This window comes from Telopea speciosissima, chromosome 8 (assembly GCF_018873765.1).
Source record: "Telopea speciosissima isolate NSW1024214 ecotype Mountain lineage chromosome 8, Tspe_v1, whole genome shotgun sequence".
NCBI classification, from domain to species: Eukaryota; Viridiplantae; Streptophyta; class Magnoliopsida; order Proteales; family Proteaceae; genus Telopea; species Telopea speciosissima.
This window is the reverse complement of record NC_057923.1, coordinates 15,696,889-15,717,600: the sequence shown is the minus strand read 5'-3', so window position 1 is coordinate 15,717,600 and position 20,712 is coordinate 15,696,889. Positions and strand designations below refer to the sequence as shown.

At 38.6% G+C, this 20,712-nt stretch overlaps 1 protein-coding gene across 1 annotated transcript; it reads right to left on the bottom strand.

Moving 5' to 3' along the window:
• Window positions 1–8,093: 8,093 nt before the first annotated feature.
• On the bottom strand, window positions 8,094–16,614 carry LOC122671409 (thioredoxin-like 1-2, chloroplastic). The gene is made up of 6 exons (XM_043868603.1): window positions 16,119–16,614; window positions 15,829–16,011; window positions 15,562–15,726; window positions 15,219–15,459; window positions 11,544–11,549; window positions 8,094–8,105 (listed from the first exon to the last, which is right to left on the bottom strand). The coding sequence occupies exons 1-4, from the start codon at window positions 16,350–16,352 to the stop codon at window positions 15,220–15,222; spliced, it is 822 nt and encodes a 273-aa protein (XP_043724538.1). The 5' UTR covers window positions 16,353–16,614; the 3' UTR covers window positions 8,094–8,105; window positions 11,544–11,549; window position 15,219.
• Window positions 16,615–20,712: the final 4,098 nt, after the last annotated feature.

Sequence of the window (20,712 nt, the reverse complement as noted above, 5' to 3'; positions counted from 1 at the left end):
GGGAGTGGGTTGGTGGTGGTGGAGGCGGGTATGGAGGGGGTGGTGGTGGAGGAGATAGTGGAGGAGGCAGTAGAGGGGGAAGCGGAGGGGGTGGTGATGGTGAAGACGATGAGATGGGAGGTGATGGTGTTGGTATCGATGGTGAGGTTGTAGTAGGGGAAAGAGCAGGTACAGGAGAGGTGGGTGGTGTAATGAGGGATGGTATTATGGGTGGTGAGAGAGGTAATGGGAGAGTCACAGTGGAAGTATTGGGCTGGGGTAGCTGGGTAACCGTACCATCATTCTCATAGGGAAAACACTGCTCATCAAATATAACATGTCCTGATATGTAAACCTTACCACTTGATCGATGCAAGCATCTATAGCCTTTGTGAGATGGACTGTACCCAATAAAAATGCATGGTAGGGACTTTGGTGAGAGCTTGTTAGCCCTATATGGTCCAAGATATGGGAAGCAGCGACAACCAAAAACCCGTATAAAATCATAAGCCGGTTTGCACCCATATAATATCTCATGTGGAGATCGATTGTGTAGAACAGGTGTTGGCAACCGGTTGATGATGTACACAACAGTATTGAATGCCTCCAGCCAATACTTTTGTGGTAAGTGGGCTTGAAACATCATGGACAGCCCCATTTTAGTAATGTGATGATGTTTCCGCTCGGCCAGCCCATTTTGCTGTTGAGTGTGTGGGTAGGAGATGCGAGAAACAATGCCAGAGCGGTCAAAGGAATTCTTTAAAAGGTCCTTATGTAAGTTCAAGAGCCCCATCACTTTGAAAGTACTGCACACGCTGTGAGAAAATATTTTCTGCCAAAGATTTAAAATGTCTAAAACATGCTAGAGCATCAGATTTAACATGTAAGGGATATAACCAGGTGTAACGAGTGAACTCATCAATAAAAATAATATAGTACTTAAAACCAGAAACGGACAATGTTGGGGAAGGTCCCCGGATATCACAATGAATCACTTTAAAAGGAGTAGTGCAAGGAGTTATTGAACGAGAAAATGGTAGCCTATGATGCTTTCTTTGTTGACAAGAGTGACAAATGGTCTCTAATTCCTTGAAGCTAGGAAAAGATAACTTATGAGAGCGACGAAGTTGACGAAGAACTGAAACAGAGGTATGCCCTAGACGTTGGTGCCATGTAGAAGCAGGTACACGGGTGCTCAAGAATGCAGCGGAAGATGCCTTGGATGATGGAAAGCTATACAAGTCACCCGTGAGTGGACCTGTCAACAGTATCTGACCTGTGCAAAGATCCTTGATAGAAAAACCAGAGGGAAAAAATTCAACAGAACAAAAATTGTCACGGGTAAGCTTAGAAATGGAAACCAAATTCTTTGCAATACTGGGAACGATTAAAACATCAGGAAGATTAAATACTTTGGCAGAAGTAGAGAGTGTAGTAGTACCAGTACCAGTAATCGGAATACCCATTCCATCTCCAACAGAAACCTCCTCTGACCCATTATAAACAGAGGACTGTTGAAGCAGTGAGGGGTCAAAGGTCATGTGTGATGTGGCTCCAGTATCAGCAATCCATTGACCGTCCAGATGTGGTGATGCAGATGCAGATGATTGAGTATGAAAACCAGCATAGGGAGGTGGGGCAGTAGTATTATTACTGTTCCTACTAGCAGCATATCGATAAAAACACTTGCTTGCAGCATGGCCGTGTTTGGCACAGATCTGACATTTGAGTGAAGATGCCGGGCTATTGGTGGAAGGGCGTGTTTGTGAAGGTTTGGTATAGGCCGGGGTAGTGGAAGGTGAACCAGAGGGCGTGGGTAGAAGTGGTGTTTGGTAATATTGTGAAGGAGTCCAGGTTTTAGGCTTGCGGGTGTTGTTGAAAAGAGCAACCTGGGAATTTGGGTCAGGTAGGGGAGAGGTGGGGTTGCCATAGCCACGGCGGAGACGTTGCTCATGGACGAGCAGCTTCGCACGCAAGTCAGCAAAGGAGACGACTGGAGTGATGTTCTCAATGGTGATTACGAATGGACTGTACTCAGAGCCGAGGCCATTTAAAGTGTGTCCAACAAGGTCAGAATCTGAAACACGATCATCAATGGCCGCAAGTGAATCAGCTATGGACTTGATTGTGTTCAAGTATTCAGTAATTGAGGAGGATCCCCTGGTTATTGTCTGCAATTCACTACGTAAATAGGTGCGCCTCGCCAAAGACTGCTGTTGAAATAAGGAGGCAAGAGCATCCCAGACGTCTTTAGTAGTTTTGAGACCGAGAATATGTGAAGAAAGAGACTGATGAAGAGTGGCATTAATGCATGCGCGAACGAAATGATCAGTCTTCCGCCAGGTCTGCTATGCTGGATTAGGAGAAGAAGGGAGATCATCAGTTGCAGCAATAGTCATCGATCGCGCAACAACAGTACCATCAACGTGACCCATAAGATCACAGCTGATGAATATAGACTCAAGCTGTTCACGCCAAAGTAGGTAGTTCGTTCCATCCAACTTCACAGCAACCAGGTTGGATAGGTGGGTGATGGGGAAGGGAGGAGAAGAAGTGCTAGCCATGAGGAAGATGTGGAGAGAAAAAAAAAAAAAACTGAGTTTCAAAGGATCGTAACCTGGGTTGGATACCATGAAAGATATTGAATTGAAGTGGTATTCACCGTGTTTGATACAGTGAGAGTGATGTTGTATTTATAATGATAAATTAGGCAAGAGCCCAGTTACAATGAAATAGTTTACATGATAAGAAGATAAGAAGAGAATGAGATAAAGGCTAGCTGTACACGGTTATAGTTTAAGAGATAACTTGGTAATCAAGAGTTTGTTATAGACTGGATAAACACAGGTGTTAGGATTTATCCTGTGTAACCGTGTGTATCTTATCACCAGGCAACAGAGAGTTGTGGAGAGGGGTTGAAGGAGGAGATCCATATGATTTAATTGGACGATTCGGTCCCTGCCTGTCAAGAGATAGCATCTTGACATGCCTGTGTAGAAGAAGTTCTTTCCAAAATAAAAGCTTACTGAGGAATTTTGCAATAATTTGGGTCTTCATTGCGGTTGACAACATCTTTTCTTCTTGGACAACTCCAGTTTAGGGTTTAAAGTTACTAATAACAGTATGGAGAAGAGATCAATAGTCATCTTCTTCAAGTTCAGCTGCTACTTCTTCAAAATTTTTTTTTCTCCTCCTTCTCTTCATCTTCTTTTTCATCTTATATGACCTGTAGTCTATACTCTCTCTGTCTCTCACCCACACACATACACACAATTATCTCTATCCTAATCTCCACTAATCTCTTTCCTAATCTTTTTCTATTTTTTTATTTTGGAGTATTTTTCTTAGTGCTAAAAACTGTAAACATCAGATTTACCTTCCTGCCTACACTTTCTCTCTTCTCCTCCTCTTCATTCTGCTGTTCTCTTTCCTATCTCTCTCTGAGGAATCTTCTATTACCACAGAAGCACGAGTTCCTTCCCCTTCCCCCCCCCCCCCCCTTCTTTCTGTCATATATGACTCCCATAAAATCTCTCCACTTCGTAGGAAATTTATTTTTAAATGCACAACTCGTATTAAAACATCTGTATGAAGAAATACAAAATAGTTATTTATATATACAAAGAAATACAGAGAAGGGTCATCTAAACAAATCCACTTTTCTGTACTTCTTTGACGTAGTCCTTGATTTCTTCATTCAGAGCATAGGGCCAGGTAGCCACTGGAGAAAAAAGGACTTCAAAGGAAGGAGATAAATTGATCAAATAACATGCGGTGCGCATAGCCTCACCCCAAAATGATCTCAGCAATTTAGCAAGTGAGAGCATACATCTGATTCTGTCCATAATAGTGCAATTCACCCTATACCTTTCCAGATTAAGGATATTTTAGAGGTGGGGATTTGAAGAAATCCCGATCATCACACATGGGTCAGCCCAGAGAGAAGCAGCCAACTGGAGCAATACTTATTACCATCTCACTCTCTGCAGTTATAAAATAGTTCTCATTTCTGTAACTGCATCTCCTAAAGCGAGACTTATTAGAATCATTCCTACAAACCAACAGGAGATGAGGAAAGTAATTTGATTGTGTTAAGGAGCCCATTCCCTATTATGTTTTCTAAATCTCTTATCACAGAAAGCACGGAGTATCTCCCCCTCTGTACTGCATGCTCAATCCTTCGAGTACTCTTTTCGAATTTTGGTCTCTCCTCCCCACACCTCCATTTTCTATTAATTGTCTTTTCCTTTACAAAGTGAACTATTAACATGTTTCAACAGCCAAGCAAAACACTAATATGAGTACTGTTTTTTTCTATTATCTTCCACAGCTTACTTTGGCCTACCATCCAAAGAAGAAGATAGGAGGGGACGAACAGCTACAGTCATGTGCCATGTAAGCTTTATCACCCATAATTCTCAGCCTTGTCATTAAGGTAACTTCTACAGAGAAAGGAGCTACAAAAATAGGAGTTAATTTTCTTTGCAGTACCAGGATTATAGAATTATTCATTTAATATATATTTTTTTGTGTAGAAAAATTATTCATATAATCATGTTATCATGACTATTATCTATTTGCTATAAAAAATTTCCCAAGAGCCTTTGCATGCTTTTCTCTTTGTTTTGTTCGAGAATAGCAAGATTTTGCTTTCTCTACTTATTGTAGTTTATATGTTTCTCTGACGTATTATAAGGCCTTTTTATTTCATTATTCTATGTTGTTTCCTTGGAAATTGGACAAATGAGGAAAATTGAACCTTAGTATGGTTGGTGAATTGCTTCTTAGTTCTAAGATAACCAACTAACTTATTATTTTTACTATTATAATTTACTTCAGACAAATGCAGAAGGGTTAGCTTTCACAATTTTATTAGCACTCAAAAATTCGACCGCACTTCTTTTTATTTCCCCCCCTTGAGAGTTCTCGTGGATTGGACTGTAACTATCCCTTATTTTTTGTTTTAAAGTAATTGAAGTGACAGTGATGGCTTCCTTTTAGTTAATCTGCTTGGGAATTTAGAAGGGAACGAAACAAGGGACTTGCAAGGGCTGCCTTATTCATTTCAAGCAGCTCTGATTGGTTGTAGTTAACAAGAGATACGAATTTCAAACCATTATCTTCCCTTAATGGTTAGGTAGTTTGTTTTACCTATATTTTATCTGAGTTTAGCATGTTAAAACTTTAAATGTCCAAATCTCTATTTTATGTTATTATATGGCTAAATTGCTGATTAAAGTGTCATAATTTTCACAATTCCTACCTTTCAAATTATGTAATAAATAAGGATTTAGATTTAATGTAATTTTGAGAGTCTTCTAAGACCCTCTGCCACCTGATAGGTTTAATGTCCACTAAGCCCCTATGAAACTCTGGACCACTAGTTCTTCTCTTGCCATTTCTCTCATCAGATCTGGTCAAGCATTGCGGGCATGTGCCAATTGCAGCAAGCCCCCCCAACTGGAATCAACTCCAAATTTTGGCTTTATCACATTTTATTATAGAAAAATTTATGAAAACGTTTCTATTACAATTTACAATTTTATCCTTAGGTCTTTATGTATTATTGTAACCTTATTTTATTTAATTTATTCTTTTAATTATTATACATTTTATTTTTATTAGTATTTACCTTTATGTTGTATATGTGCCTCACAAATATCATATGTATTTTCAGGAGTTCATCTTTTTCTTCTTTTTTTTGATCAAATCAGGAGTTCATCTAAGGTAGGGAACCAAGTTATCTTTCCCTTTTCCATGCCAAGAGCAATAAGCATGTAGTGTTACTTGGTATTTTTCAAATTTAACCACATGAGGTGCTCTTCTTACAGGTAAGGGACTTTTTTTTTTATCCTTTTGCAACAGTTATTGATATGTTATTTCATTTACGAAACAAATAGCTATGACTAATGAGTGTTTCCCGTTAATTATATTGTTGATCTAATGAGTGTTCTCTCTTTTGTTAATCTTAATTTATTACATGCTTGAATTGATATCATGTATGATTAATAATATCAACATAAATATGTTAATTTACACATTTTGCAAATCAAATCCACTATTATTTAATTGAAATCTAAAAGAAATGGTTCAAATAATTGGAATGCATTTAATTTGTTATATACATTTTCTCTCACAGCCACTTAACAATTGCCCACACATGCATTTGAACGTGTAAGTGAAAGAATTCGTTTATCAATTCCTATGTTTGCAAGCTATCTATTCTTCTTCACCAACCATTTCCGGTTACTCAAGCGTAGCATCTCTCCCCAAGCCCTTTTCATTTCCAGGATTGGCAGGTCCATCCCCTCCGTCCAGTTCTGCTTCATATCCCATCGATACCTCAGGCAGGCATAGGAGAGTAATTGATTAGCCCCTACCTAAAGGCAGCCTTGGAATGGTGCAAAGTCGGATTACTCCTCTCTCTCCCTGTTATATAACACATGCAGTAATTGTCAACCATCTGGAACCTCCCTTTACTGCTTCCAGCTCTGGAACCTGCTATAGAGGAAGTTCAACAATTCTTGCAGATTATTCAATCAGTTCACATACCACGGGATCCTCCAACTGACTCCTAAAGTTGGCAGATTTATTCCCCGGGGGGGGGGTCATACAATGTTGTCGGGGTCTTCGAAAAAGCGTGGGCTGACTCAGAGACCTGGGACCTTGGCTTAGCAACGAATGAAGGGAAGCTCTTCGAGCTTTCTCCGCCACTGGCTTATGTAGTGGTCGGCCATTGCTGGAAATCGATTTGCTTTTGTTTAATAGCTGCTGCATAGGGATGTTGAGGAGCTTTTTACCCTAAATTTCTTCAGGTTGTTCAGACAGATTATTCAACTGCTGACTTTTCCTCGCCCTTATTCTCTAAAGCAGCATCGACCTCAACCCGAGGGATTTATATATGTGTCACACAATCTAGCTCCAAATGGGTTGCTTGCCACTCAAGTTCTAATATTCCATGTTTGATTTCTCAAGCTGTTACTTTGCAACCAAGTTTGATTTCTCAAACTTCTACTTTGCAGCTAACTGCCCTTAAATTTTGTATGATCAGGCTGGAAAGCTGAGTTTCAAGGAATTGTTGTTTGGAATGCACTCAAATCAGCAGGTAATTATCGCTGATTACACTTGAACACTTTGTTCACCCCACTGCCAGATGATTCAAAATAGGATATGTATTAGTTTTGGTTCAGTATTACCTTTGAAATCATGGGGTTAATACTTTTAGATACACACCAATAGGCATTGTACTGTTCTTTGGACGAATAACAATGTTCCTTTTCTTCTCAACTAACTATGCTATTTATGCAGGAGTAGAATACATATTGTAATGAATCTCTTGACAGGTGCCTCATCAGCCCATTCTTTAAATGCACTCTTTTACTGCATCTCTCCTTCTCTCTTTCTATCTCTCATTGTCTTCCCAGCAAACATTGTACAAAACCCTTACGTCATCCGCACCCCCACTCTCTAAACTCAAATGGAAGCCACCACCCATGGTCTCCAGTTCTTTCGGAACCCAAACCCAAAAGCTCTATTGTTCTGAGCCCGAAGCTTCTCCTTTATCTGCCTCTCCTTCAGTCGTCTCGCTCACATTTGTTACAGAAACAAACTGGTGTACCCCTGCAGAATGTTTTCAGCTGTATGTATAGAACCAACTTTCAGGTCATATTGAAGACTTGATACCATTCACTGTTGCTAATGGAAGTGCTGTACCACTGTTGATGATTATGACATAATGATGGTTAAAACCACATGAACATGGGTTATCCTCCAAGTTTTCTGGTGCCTTTGAGCTTCAAGAGCCAAGAACCCACCTCAGAGGGTATATAGAATGGGTGATGCTGTTTTCAAATGTAGACTCGGATTCAGAGATTTATAAGTAATGTTTATGCTATTTCATATCAGGTTTGAGGTTTATAAGTAATGTTTATGCTATTTCATAGGGCATACCCAGTGCACAAGGCTCCCGCCATTGCGGGGTTTGGGGAGGGTCATAATGTATGTAGCCTTACCCCTATTTTCACAAAGGCTGTTTCTAGACTTGAACTCGCGACCACTTGGTCACAATGGAGCAACCTTTACCGTTGCACCAAGGCCCGCTAACAATTGGTTGGATCATAGCTTCTCTAAAAATTGGTTGGATCATAGGTGCGGTGATTTACTTCGTGGGTGAGATCTCTGGTTCAAGTCCAGGATGGCGCAGCTGCACTAGGAAAAAAAAATAGAAGAAGCATCTGACTCCTTCATGCATGCTCCACTTGGCTCGGGGGCGATATAGCTCAGCTGGTAGAGCGCCGCTCTTGCAATTGGGTCGTTGCAATTACGGGTTGGATGTCTAATTGTCCAAGTGGTAATGATAGTATCTTCTATGTGAACCGGTGACTCACTTTTTCTAAGTAATGGGGAAGAGGACCGAAACATACCACTCAAAGACTCTATTAAGACAAAGATGGGCTGCCAAGAACGTAGAGGAAGTAGGATGGGAAGTTGGTTAGATCTAGTATCGATTGTACATGGACGGTAGTTGGAGTCAACGACGCTCCTAGGGTTCCCTCATCTGGGATCCTTGGGGAAGAGGATAAAGTTGGCCCTTACGAGCAACTTGATGCACTATCTCCCTTCAACTTTTTGAACGAAATGTGGCAAAAGGAAGGAAAATCTATGGACTGACCCCATTGTCTCCACCCCGTAGGAACTACAAGATCTGGGCAACCCAGTAGGAGACTCCTCTTTGAGGGTGCTCACTGAGGCTTTTTTTGTTTCAACTTTCAACATTTGTAAAGTAAATTCGTCCTTTTTGATCGCTAAAATTTGCTTTTGCTTTTAAGAAAATTAATATTTCCATAAAGCAATCTCGGATCTAGATACTCTCCAATGAGGAGCGTGCCCAATGAGTGCCAAATGAGCCATTGGATGCTAAAGTGGAAACTTTTGAAAATTGGGCGATATGTGCCAGCCAGCCCAACTGTTGAATGCCTCATTGGGTGATCTCCTCATTGGAGAGGATCCCGATCCAGCCTTGGAGAAAACCATCCCATAATTTACATGTATACTTAAACGTTGAATTCAATATAGCATGTTGTACATTTATACAATGGAGTTGTTGTATTGGGAGTTCATGGAACTTCATGGCATCTTAGATCTATGATATCATCCTTTGTTTTTGTTTTATAAATTATTTTTTTTTCGGATGATTGTGAGTATTAAGAAAAATAAGTTATTTTTTAATCTCAATTTGGCTCAATAAAGAGAAGGGAAGTGCAATTAATACTAAAGTGTAAACTTTTGAAATCATTGCCTCACTTGATTATATAATTAACTCCAAATCTTCTAACTTTGGCTATTAAATTTTGTGGGAGGGATATACATCCTGCCTGTATATATTGGCATCTCCCACGCTAAACCAATGAGGGCATTGAAGGGAATGTCTAATCATGATTCATATACAGCGAGTCCACATGGTCAATGAGGGAAGAGTAGAGAATGTAAGCGGAGAGGGAGTGAATGTGAGAAAATGTGTTCTTCCACCAGTATTTCATCATTTTCCCCTAAATTTTACTTTTCTTTACAATCATCCTTTTTATTTGAAAGTTAAAATAAAATGTATATCCTAAAAACTATAATTTCTTGATAGAGAAAATTACCTGGACACCCACTAAATTATTGCCCGTTTTCTTACTATCCCCGTTTTTTGAAATAATTACTTGAACACCTCCTGTATTTTACCATTTTCTTTCAAGTAGGTCATGTTGCTTTTATGAAAAGGAGTCGTTGCTTATTTAGGACTGTTAGAGCTTCTGTTGTGAACCCAGGGATTGATTTTAGTGATCCGGATTGGAAAGAACATTATCAAATGGAATTTGGAAAGAGGTTCAATTTGCCGCATTTGAGGGATATCTTTGATGTAAAGCCCATCCCAACTACATTTTCTCTTAAAAGCAGGACAATAATTTTTTTTTTCGGGGGGGGCGCGGTGGGGGGGGGGGTGGGTTTGTAGTAAAAAATCGATTAAGCTGTTTCAAAAACCATTAAGCTAACCGTGGGAAGAAGAGAAGAGGCTCTTAACAAAGAAGAAAAAAAAATCGATTAAGGGTTTGAATATGAAAATCGATTAAGGATTTTGGGTTATTTTGATTTGAAATTTGTTTAAGAAAAGAGGATTTTTTCTGAAATCGATTAGGGTGTCAAGTAATTGTTTAAACAGTCATGTTGCAGAAGCAATGCAGTACAGGGTAGGGGCAGTGGGGTTGCATGAAGAAGGAGGAGGAGGAGGAGGAGGAGGTGGAGAAGGGGGTAAATCTATCAATTTCACTATTTTCTATTGAATATGTGGCAAGGGTAAAATAGGTTTTTCCATTCAACCACTAATAGCAAACTAACACTGTCAAGTTTCAGGGGGTGTCAAGTAATTATTTGAAAAATTGGAGATAGTAAGAAAACGGGCAATAGTTTAGGGAGTGTTCAAGTAATTTTCTCTTCTTAATACAATAGAGTTTTAGATAAATTACACAATGATGATTGCAAATTTTTTTTTTAAATTCTCTTCAAAACTGATTCTCCGTCCCTTCACTTACCAAATATGTTCTCTCTCTCTCTCTCTCTCTCTCTCTCTCTTGTGTGCGATATCATGACGAGAAGGGTTATTTATCACTAATTACGCTCCGTTTGTTTGACGAGGATTTAGGTGGGGTAGGAAAGTATTGATGTGACACTTCAAAATACCACCCTAACCTTATTTGCTTAACCAGGGCTAGTGAATTTACAAAAGTTCGAGGATTAACATTAAATGCTTTGTCTGCTTGCGTGATACTTGAAAATCCAACTCTTGTTCCCCAACCCACTACATTGTGAGATCCAAAGTAGGGGTGCAAGTTTGGCCCTGTCGGCCCTGGCCCGCCCTGAGCTCGAACAAGGCCTGGGTTGAGATATCTTGGCCCTGAGGACGGGTCAAGACTGGAAATTTTTAATCCTGAGAGTCAGGGTTGGGTCAGGTCAGGGTTGAGGCTTCAAGTTGAGCCTGGCCCAGTCCAACCCTGTTTTAAGTTATACTATAAAATATTTATTGATATAGTATATATGTTATAAACTTTAAATGTCACCCACATTTTGTTATATTATATATTATATATGAAGACAATAAGTGATATAATATTTTATTATAGTATTATTTTAAGTAAAATTGGTAATTTTCTCCTCGACCCAGTCCAGCCCATGCATCTCCCTTCCCCCTCCCTATGATCAGGGCCAATCAGGATCAGCCCAGCCTGACCCTAAGGGCTGGTCAGGGTTGGATTTTTCAGGTCTTGAGTTAGGGTTGGGTCGGGCCTGGACCCAGCTAAGAAGACTCAGGGTTGGGCTAGGATTTTATAAAACCCGGCCCAACCCAACCCTATTGCAGCATTCTCACCCCATCCTCCCCATCAAACAAATGATCCTAACATTGTGACAATCAAGCTAGTTCTAGAAATAACACATGTGGCAGCTAGTCCGCAAGATTCGATTTAGATTCTTAAGCTTAACACATTATTAGTATAAGCAACATGATTCATGTCTTGGGCTTAAACTTTTGTCTTCAACATAAAAAGCAACATGCTTCATGTTAGTAAACAAAGGGTCATTTTAGGTGTACCATTTAATAGAGTTAATAATAAATTTACAAGATTAAACAAGAAAGGAACTCACAATTATATGAGCTCCTCACACATTATTTATAATCATATTGTCCGGTGATTCGAAGCCACGTCGATATACTTATACACAAACCCTATTGGCACCCACCACATGGAGATCGAGTCATAGTGGGTAACAAAAAACCTGATTAGAAAATAGATTAGATCTCGGTTCCCGACACACAAGTGTGGCGGAAAGTACCGCCTTACCTTTGTTCGGGCAAGGTGTTCGGGCAGGGGTAAGGCGGTACATTCCGCCTTACTTGTGTGTGGGATGCATACTACAGTAGGTGTAGGCGGAAGTAGAAGAGTCGAATTGTTAGATCTCTACCTCATTTATTTGTTTAATCCCCATATATTTTACATCACACGATAGGTAACAAAATCAATTTATCACATAAAAAATTAGAAATTTTAAAATCAAGACTATGGAATAGTATATATATATATATATATATCTGTGAGAGGAAATTTTTTTTTGCTAAGATAAAAATTAATTGAATTATATGAAAAATATTACAAGAGAAAACCTGGGCATTCCCAGGATGAACAAATACATGAAAAAGGAAACTTAAATGAGAGGATATTTGTTTTGATGAACTATATACGAAAAAATATTTATTTTGTTGAAATATATACGAGCGGGTATTTGATTTAATTAAACTATGAAATTTGATAAGTGATTCATCTAAGACATGTACGAGCTATCAATGGTCAAGAATACAATATCATCATTTCACGTGGCACAATGAGACGGTGCTATTCTATTTGCAAGTATTTTTCTATTTTTTTAATATGTTTATTATAATATAAGCAAAACCCTTAAACCCTACCCCTCACCCACTTGAACAGTTGATGTATTGAAATATCTGTCTCTTTCTTTCTCTTCCTCCCCCCACCCAAAAAATAAAAGGACCATGGCCCATGTCTTTTTGAGGATCTTTATGTGTCGGTAGACTGGACCATAGTTAGTAAAAATGCGTTTAATTTTCTTTTAAACTTCTATTGTAGATTAGAAAAGTACACCACCAATTTTATGACTATTCATATGAACATGTTTAAAACATCCTATACGTATTATATGATGAAGAAAAGGGAAAATTACATGATTAGCTACTTTTGGGTTTTCATCTACAAAACTGTCCACCCTATGTTTGAGTTAACAAAAATAGACAAAAACAAGTTAAGGTTTACAAAACTGGACAAAATAGTGTCTCTCTCTCTCACATTTACTTTTTTAGACATTTTTATCCCTATCATTGCCTTCTCCCCCAGGCATCCTCTGTTCCCTGCAACTCTACCCTTGCCCCAGCCACCGCCATTCTCTGCTACCCCAAGTAATAGAGGAAAAAAAAAGAGATTTTTTTAGAGGAGAACTGTCGAGGAAGGAAGGAGAGTCATTGTTTTGTCTAGTTTTGTAAAACTAAACTTGTTTTTGTCTATTTTTGTTAACTCAAATATAGGGTGGACAGTTTTGTAAATGAAAATCCAAAAGTAGCTAATCATGTAATTTTCCCTTAAAAAAATGTACATTTCAGTAAAGAATGCATCTTGTTATTTATCTTAAGGGGAAGTTTTCATACACGGTTGTGTAAACGTGTTGCATGTGAGAGGGTGGGAGTTTCAAGGCATTAAATATGGGTGGGGGGTTTATGACTTTTCCTATTTTTTATGAGAGGGGACACGACCGTGCATGCTGCTTGCACGGTCGTATATGAAATCTTTGGCCTTATCTTAAAATAAAAAAAAGGATGCATCTTGTTGTAACCAAAGCAGTAAACTGAGTTGTTCTAATCTTCTTTTGATTGCATCCCATCATATTCCCAAAATGATTTGAAAGTGACTTGCCATCATTTTTGCATGTTATTTGAGTATACATGTGAAATGCCAGGAATTTATCCTTCTAGAAAGAATGATACTAAAAAGGCAAAAAAATAATGATTTTATTTTTTTCCTGCCATCAACTTAAGTTATAACAAGATTTTCCCTCTAATTAATGTAAAAGGTTAAAAAAATGTGATTGACTACTAAATAACCTCATCTTCTTTGAGAAAAACCCTGACTCAACTCATGGTCCACCTCACCCACCACCCATTGTTGCTGTTCATCGCTGAGGTCCAAATAATACTGCTATGCGACCACGTCTCCAAAGAACCTCCCATCAATGACGATGACCAAAACCATGTTTGAAATCAGATTTTAATTTCATGTATTTGTCAATTTATATTTTAGGCCTTTTAATTTTTTTTTTTTTTTTTTTTTTGGGAATAGGTAATTTATTATTGTAACAATGGTTTGTTATTTTTCTAAATATAAAAAAACTATTTAATATGCCACATGGACAAATGATTTGTCCATTTCAACCATTTGATAGAGAGACATGATCTAGATGAGCCACACAATTTTTAGAGTCTAATTCAATCAACTCCCACCTTTTGCATTGACATACATTCTATGTATGTGCTTACATGTGTACCGGTACTCTAGACATTATTGTGCGATCTCCCAACTCAAAGTGAGGCTCATGAAACTGCACGATTATGTAATCAGTTCTCAAAGCCAATTGAGGTCAATTAATAATTGGTTGGTTTGTCGATTTTGGTCTTAAATCGATTTTCTTATTAAAAGCTCTCAAAATACCTTATAGATTTTCCATGATTGAAGTAAATATTTCATGTCAACTTTGTAATAGGTTAGCACTGAAAAAGATGCATAAAAAGAACTCTTTGCTTCAATTTAACATTTCACTTTAATATCTTTAGTATTGGAGTTGCAGAAAGACTGTAAAGTCACTTTGATTCTGTTTCTCTACTGCTAGTATGGATTTTGGTTACACAGGGCAAGTGCAAGAAGCCGAAGCAAGAGGGTTGCTCCAAGTTCTTTAACAACTAGATTCAATGGATGACGTTGTATCAACATCTGGACTGATTCCGAGGAGTTGACACAATAGATAGCACAGGACATTTATCAGTGGCCATGGAAAGTATTTACTATTTTGTGGGACATTAAATCACTTTTGTATCTAATAATGTCTTCTCCTTTCTCTTCAGTTAATTTCATATGATTTTTCTTTACCTAGAAAAAAAGAAGGAAGCAAGGTCTTGCAATACTTCATTTCATCTTCCAATCAAAATGACAGTATAAGAGAAAAGTATGAAAGTCACAATAAGTTTCCAAAATTCACATTTTCATTCCTTTATTAAGGAAGAAATGCACATGAAATCCAATTCAAAGGCCTTGCAATAATACAGATTACAACAAGATTTTGTGATATCATCATCACCACATTTTCCTACCAAAACAGTAATGAAGGTGACAAGCATTACCTGCCCAATTACCCACCCTCCACACCTCACCCCCTCCACACAAAAAAAAAAGAGAGAAAAGGATAGATCTGCTTTATCCTCTTTAATCAGATCACAATAAAGCCATTACAATTGACCCGGTGGACTTAATCCCAAAAAACCTAAAGCCCACTAATTGAAACCCAATAATATTCCTAATTCATATACATTTCCAACAAAAACCCCAAGAAGAAAAAGGGCAATTAAAAGTGGAGGACCTCTTCACTTCAGGCCACCATCAATGCTGCATTTTCTTCTTTAATGATTTCCTCCTTATTAACTGAAGTGCTATTCTTTAGCAGCAAATCCTCTATTGTTTCTTTGCCTGTGGATCTCAAAGGCAAACCAGTCGAAATCAGGCCATTTGAAGCTAACTTCAATAGCTCAGACTCATCCAGACCTTTAGCTGGCCCAACACTACACCCATCAGTCCCATGCTTTGCCAATGCATCCTTGAATTTCTTGATCTGAGAAGACAAAAAAGGGGGAGAAGAATTAGATATTAGATTGCTGAAATTTAATAAATCCATGAACCAAAACAACTTAATTAAAAGGAGATGTTGTCTTACAGTTGCGTTGGTGCAGCTGAAGCTACAGAGACGACCCTCTGCTCCTCTGTAAAATCGGAAGAAGGGGAGTACATGGATGTTGAGACTGTAACACATCGTTTTGAGCTCTTCATAATTGACTTTAAGAAACAGTGCATTTGGGTTCGATTCAGCGAGCTGACAAACCTGAAGCAAATGGAACAACACGAACAAATCTCATTGAGAAATCCAAGTTTTAATTTTGGAGCAAGATTAGAACTTTCTGATGGCTTCAGTTTGAGCAATTACCTTGGGATGCAAGGCTTTGCAACCTCCACAACCTGGGGAGTAAAAGTCGAGTATAACAAGCCTATCTCCGGCATTTGATAGCGTATCAGCGAGTTCTTGCGCAGATTTAATCTCTAACATGTTGGGTTTGGGGGTTTTCTCCCACCATCTCATAGCTCGGCTCACGCAGACTGATGCCTGTGCCTGAAATTAGAAAACGAAAAAAAAAAAAAGAATTTTAAGCTTTAGTACTAAAAGAGAAACAAATTTGAAATTACTCCACAACCAGAGAGAACTGAAGTAGCACATACATTGACAGAGAACGTTGAAGAGCTTCTGAGACTAAAATCGCTCAAAGCCCTGTGATCTGAAACGATAACTTGGGTTCCTTTAAATTCGCTCTTCAAAACGGGGAGATCTGAGGGTATCGACTCTGTGAACTGCAAAGAGACCGTAGTGGGACAAAACCCTAAAACCCCATTTCTTTTCAACTCAATTTGATTCGAGCCAGCGACGGAGAAACCATTCTTCAGAGAGCACGCCATAGCAATACAAATAAAAAAAATTCGAAGAGACCTTCCGGAGTTCGAACGACGATCCAAAACCCAGGAATCAACAGAAGCCCACTTCTCCTTTACGATCGAAACTAGTAGCAGTGCTTCTAAACATGAAAAGAGTTGTAATGAATTCCCCTTGGTCGGCCAGCAAGAAATCGAAGGCAAAAAAGAAAAAAACCCTACTTCTCTTGTTCGACCAAGAGAGTCGCTTTTTCAGATGAGAAGCGGAAGATGAAAGATTGAAAGGGGAAAATGTTGTGTTTGTCAGTATCAAGGAGGAAAGGAAGTTCTGATCTTCAGACGAGAGGAGGGAAGGAGAAAGGGAAGATATGAAGAACGAGAATGAACAGAGGAGGGAAATGGTGGATGGGTTGGTGGTTGGTAGTTGGGTTTTTATTGTGTGAACTTTATCCAAATTTGATCCTTTTATGACAACGTAGTGGTGTTGTGTGTGTGATCTGGTTCGACCTGTCTCCATTCTCTTTTTTACTCTTTTATTTGGTCTACCCTTTTTGGGAGATTTTGGCAGTTAGCCTTGCGTTGCTGGTCCACGAAACGGCTAAGCCGCGTCGCTGATGCTTCGCCAGGTCAGATTATTGGATTACCGGAAGATTTGAACTAGATAATGAGAGTAGGAAATAGATACAGGCGTCGGTGTAAATGAATAGTTAAAATTCGTTTCCATATTCGTGTTTGTATCTATTTATTTCTATTCGAAAGCTAAATGGAAGTGAATACGGATAAGCTATAGGTATCCAAAAACAAGGAAATTCTGAAAAATTGTAACTGGGATTCCTTGGCCTTCTCGTGCCATTTTCAATAAATATGCTTTGTACCAAAAAACCAAAAAAAGAAAAAACAAGGAGAAATTGCCTAGATCCACTAGATAAGAAAATTAATACAAAATAAGAGGACTTAAAATTTACTTTATATTTACTAGTTTCAATTTTGAAAAGATTCTTAATACAAACTTTGCAAACATTGTTTAAAAAACAAACTCTTTCTCACCCCCTCATTGTGCTATGAATACAAACGTCTTTGAATTTTGCTTCAGCTAAGCCAGTATTGCAAGGACCACAGTTGCAAGGATGGGGGACAAGGCAGAGGGTGGAGTAGGGGCAAAGAGTTACAAGGATAGGAGGCTGGAGTTGCAGGGAAGGGTAGGGTCTTGGCAGGAGCGAGATACGAATTGAAGGTAGCAGGAGGGAGATGCCAGGTGCATGGAGGGGGAGAGATCGGGTAGTTGAAATTACAAACGGATTTTCCCATAAATGATAGTCTAAGAATGTTCTTTTAGACTCTTGATTAAGGTCCACCATGATGCCATTTAACTTAAGAGAGGATTTCATACGACACCATAGTGGATTCAGATCCTCTACAGCCAAGGGGGTGGCTGCCATGGCGCTGCCAAGGGCGGCGGACAGCGCCCCATGTGTATATAAACTCATTCAACGGTTGGTTTTCAAAATATTCAAATGAGTTTGGAACAAACCGTTTTTTTGGATTAAACCCAATCCAATCTAATTCCGACCCAACCCAAAACCGGTTTGCTTTTCTAATACTAAACCTCACCTGAGCATTTCATATCTTATCTCACAATCCGTAGTCTTCTTTCCCGTCGAGCTCTTCTTCCTCCGTCGCTCTCTGCCATCTCTTCCTACAAAGGGGTTTCTTCTCCGTCGGGTTCTGCAACCATCTTTTCCCATTTTGGTTGCTATTACGAAAACAAAGCTTACTGAAGTTGAAAGCACAATAATACTGGAAAAAGTTCTCCGAAAAAACCCTAAGCAAGCAAACTTTGTGCTTATCTTCAGAGAAAAAGATATCATGAAGTTAATCTTCACTAGGATTCCAGGGGGATCCCTGATTTGGTGAAATCAGCTAGCACACTTGTGCTTCAGAAGATTATCTTGATTTTTTTTTCTTTTAACTATTAATGAAATTTGTTGATTCTTATTAATTGGAGAGTCCATTAGCATACATATTCTATTGCTTTTTACTTTTGGATGAATTTATAAATTAGTATACACACTGAAAGATGTCTTAAATCACTGAATTTCACAGGCCTTGGAACTAAAGGTTGAAGTATTGGACAGAGCTTTCTCTTCTGCTACTGGACTAACTAACAAAATTCTTTAATTTTTCCATATTGAAACTATATTGCCTTGAGATTTAGAGATTTTGAACAACAAAATCAAAGCCACCAGAGAAGCATAGCTGCTTCAACTATACAAAACTCACAGAAACTTATACCTGACTGAATAAGTCCATGGTGTAGGCCAAATCCATTTTTTGGTTCCAACTTTAGTTCAGAACGATTTGAAATGGTGAGAGTTCGACGGTGAATAGGACTGGGGATTTCGGAGCGGTCGCGATGGTTGCGTCGGAGGAAGAAGACTGGGATTAGTTAGGGTTTCAGTTCAAATCGATTTTGAATCTAACCATTTTAGGTTGATGTCTGAAAACCAAACAGTTTTGGGTTGCAGAACGACGATGGAACGAGGTCTTTTGAGTTACAGAGAGGGATTTGGGTTGCAAGTCGACGATGGATTTGAGTTGGAAAGAAGAGGAGAGGAAGAAAACAATGAGCTCGGTTTCAAAATGCATCACACGACTTAGGGTTTTGTTTTGGGTTCAAGATCGGTTCGGTTCGGTCGATTTGGTTGAAGAGGAGAACCCAGGCTCCTAAAGGCACGTTTGAATTTTTTTTATTTATGAACCTTAGAAAATGGAATCTCCACGTGTCACTCCTAGGGGGCATGGCAGCGTGATGGCAGCCACCCCTTAGCCATAGAGGATCTGAATCCCACCATAGTGCAATATTGCACCAATAGGAGGGAAGGGTAATGAATCATTCAATAGGGATGGGGATTTGATGAGGAGAGAGGATTTGGGACCCATGGGTGATATGTGAGAGAACGTGACACAATAATTTGGACACTAGCATCATGCATTTCCTTTTCCCTAACTTTAATTAACTATCATCTATGTTGCTATTTGTTTTACGTTAATTTAATTATTGAGTTATTTATTTTGGTTTACTATTGTTAATTTTATTAGAAATTTCGTTAATATGAATAATTTTGGCTCAAAATAAATAAAAAGGAAAGAGAACGCCACTCGAATGAGCAATACATGCTGATCCTATACCCAGACATAGGTGTGTGCTAAATGATCACCACACCCCTGATCATTTCCATCTTTCCATGTGATGCAGGGGTCATTCGTGTGCCTGAGTGTCTGGCCAAATGGCCTTCTTCCTTCCTAAATAAAACTAAATTTATAAGAACTGTGCAATTGATGGAAATACCTATATAGTGAAAATTTGAAAGCAAGGGTAAAGACTAATACTAAAATACAAAAAGATTTTATCTTTTTCACTGTTGACCATTTAGGGCATGGCTATAATTTAAAACTTATAAGGGTTCTTTACTCCATTTATGACTTAATTCTAATATGGGGTACACAAAATCGTCCTTGAAGATATTTATTTTCTTTTACTCCAACAACAGACTTAAAATATGTTAAAAAACAACTCCCATTAATCCAATTGAGTTTTGAAATGGTCTCCAACATGAATGTAGTTTTACATGACTCAGCTGTGACAAAGAACAGATTAATATATATTACATTAATCCATCTTCTAATTTTTTTGGATCTCTTGTGCACAAGAATCGATTATTTCTATATATATATATTTTTGGATAAAGGAGTAATCCTATCAAACAGTGAAAGTGTTGACTGTTCAAGATATAAAACATAATATAAGTTCTTTAAAGTAAAGCTTTTATGTTTAGTGTTTTGTGTGATGCTTCATGCATTAATGCTTGTCTGAGAGCTAATGACAAAACCCAAAGCCGATTTCAGCTTTAGCATTATCTTGCTAGTAGTATCATATTATTAGATACTTTTTATGACTTTAGTGTTAGGTTTTCCACTTCTCCCCCACGTTCTGAGTTAGGGTTTGTATCCTTCCTATTTGTTTGGTAGCTGGTTCGTTTTTTTTTACACTCCAAATCATATTCCCACCTTTCAAGTCCTCATGGTGGTTGTTGAGTCAAAATTTATCATGATCTTAGTCATTCTTGATGTCCCCCCTTTTCAATTAAAATTTTCATTATTCAAAAAAAGAAGTCATTATTGATTCAAGGGAGAATGATCTTTGTGCCATAGCGTAGGCTGTGTCCAGGCACATGGGGTGAGCGCAATGATCACCTTGCCCCCAGCATAGGTTGTCCATGTGCCTAGGCGTAGTTTGCGCTGCGGCATAGAGAACAGAGATTCAATTTCTCCTTCATGTCAAGTTTAAAACCTAAATGGAAAGTAGTTTTCTGTCTCGAAGTGTGGC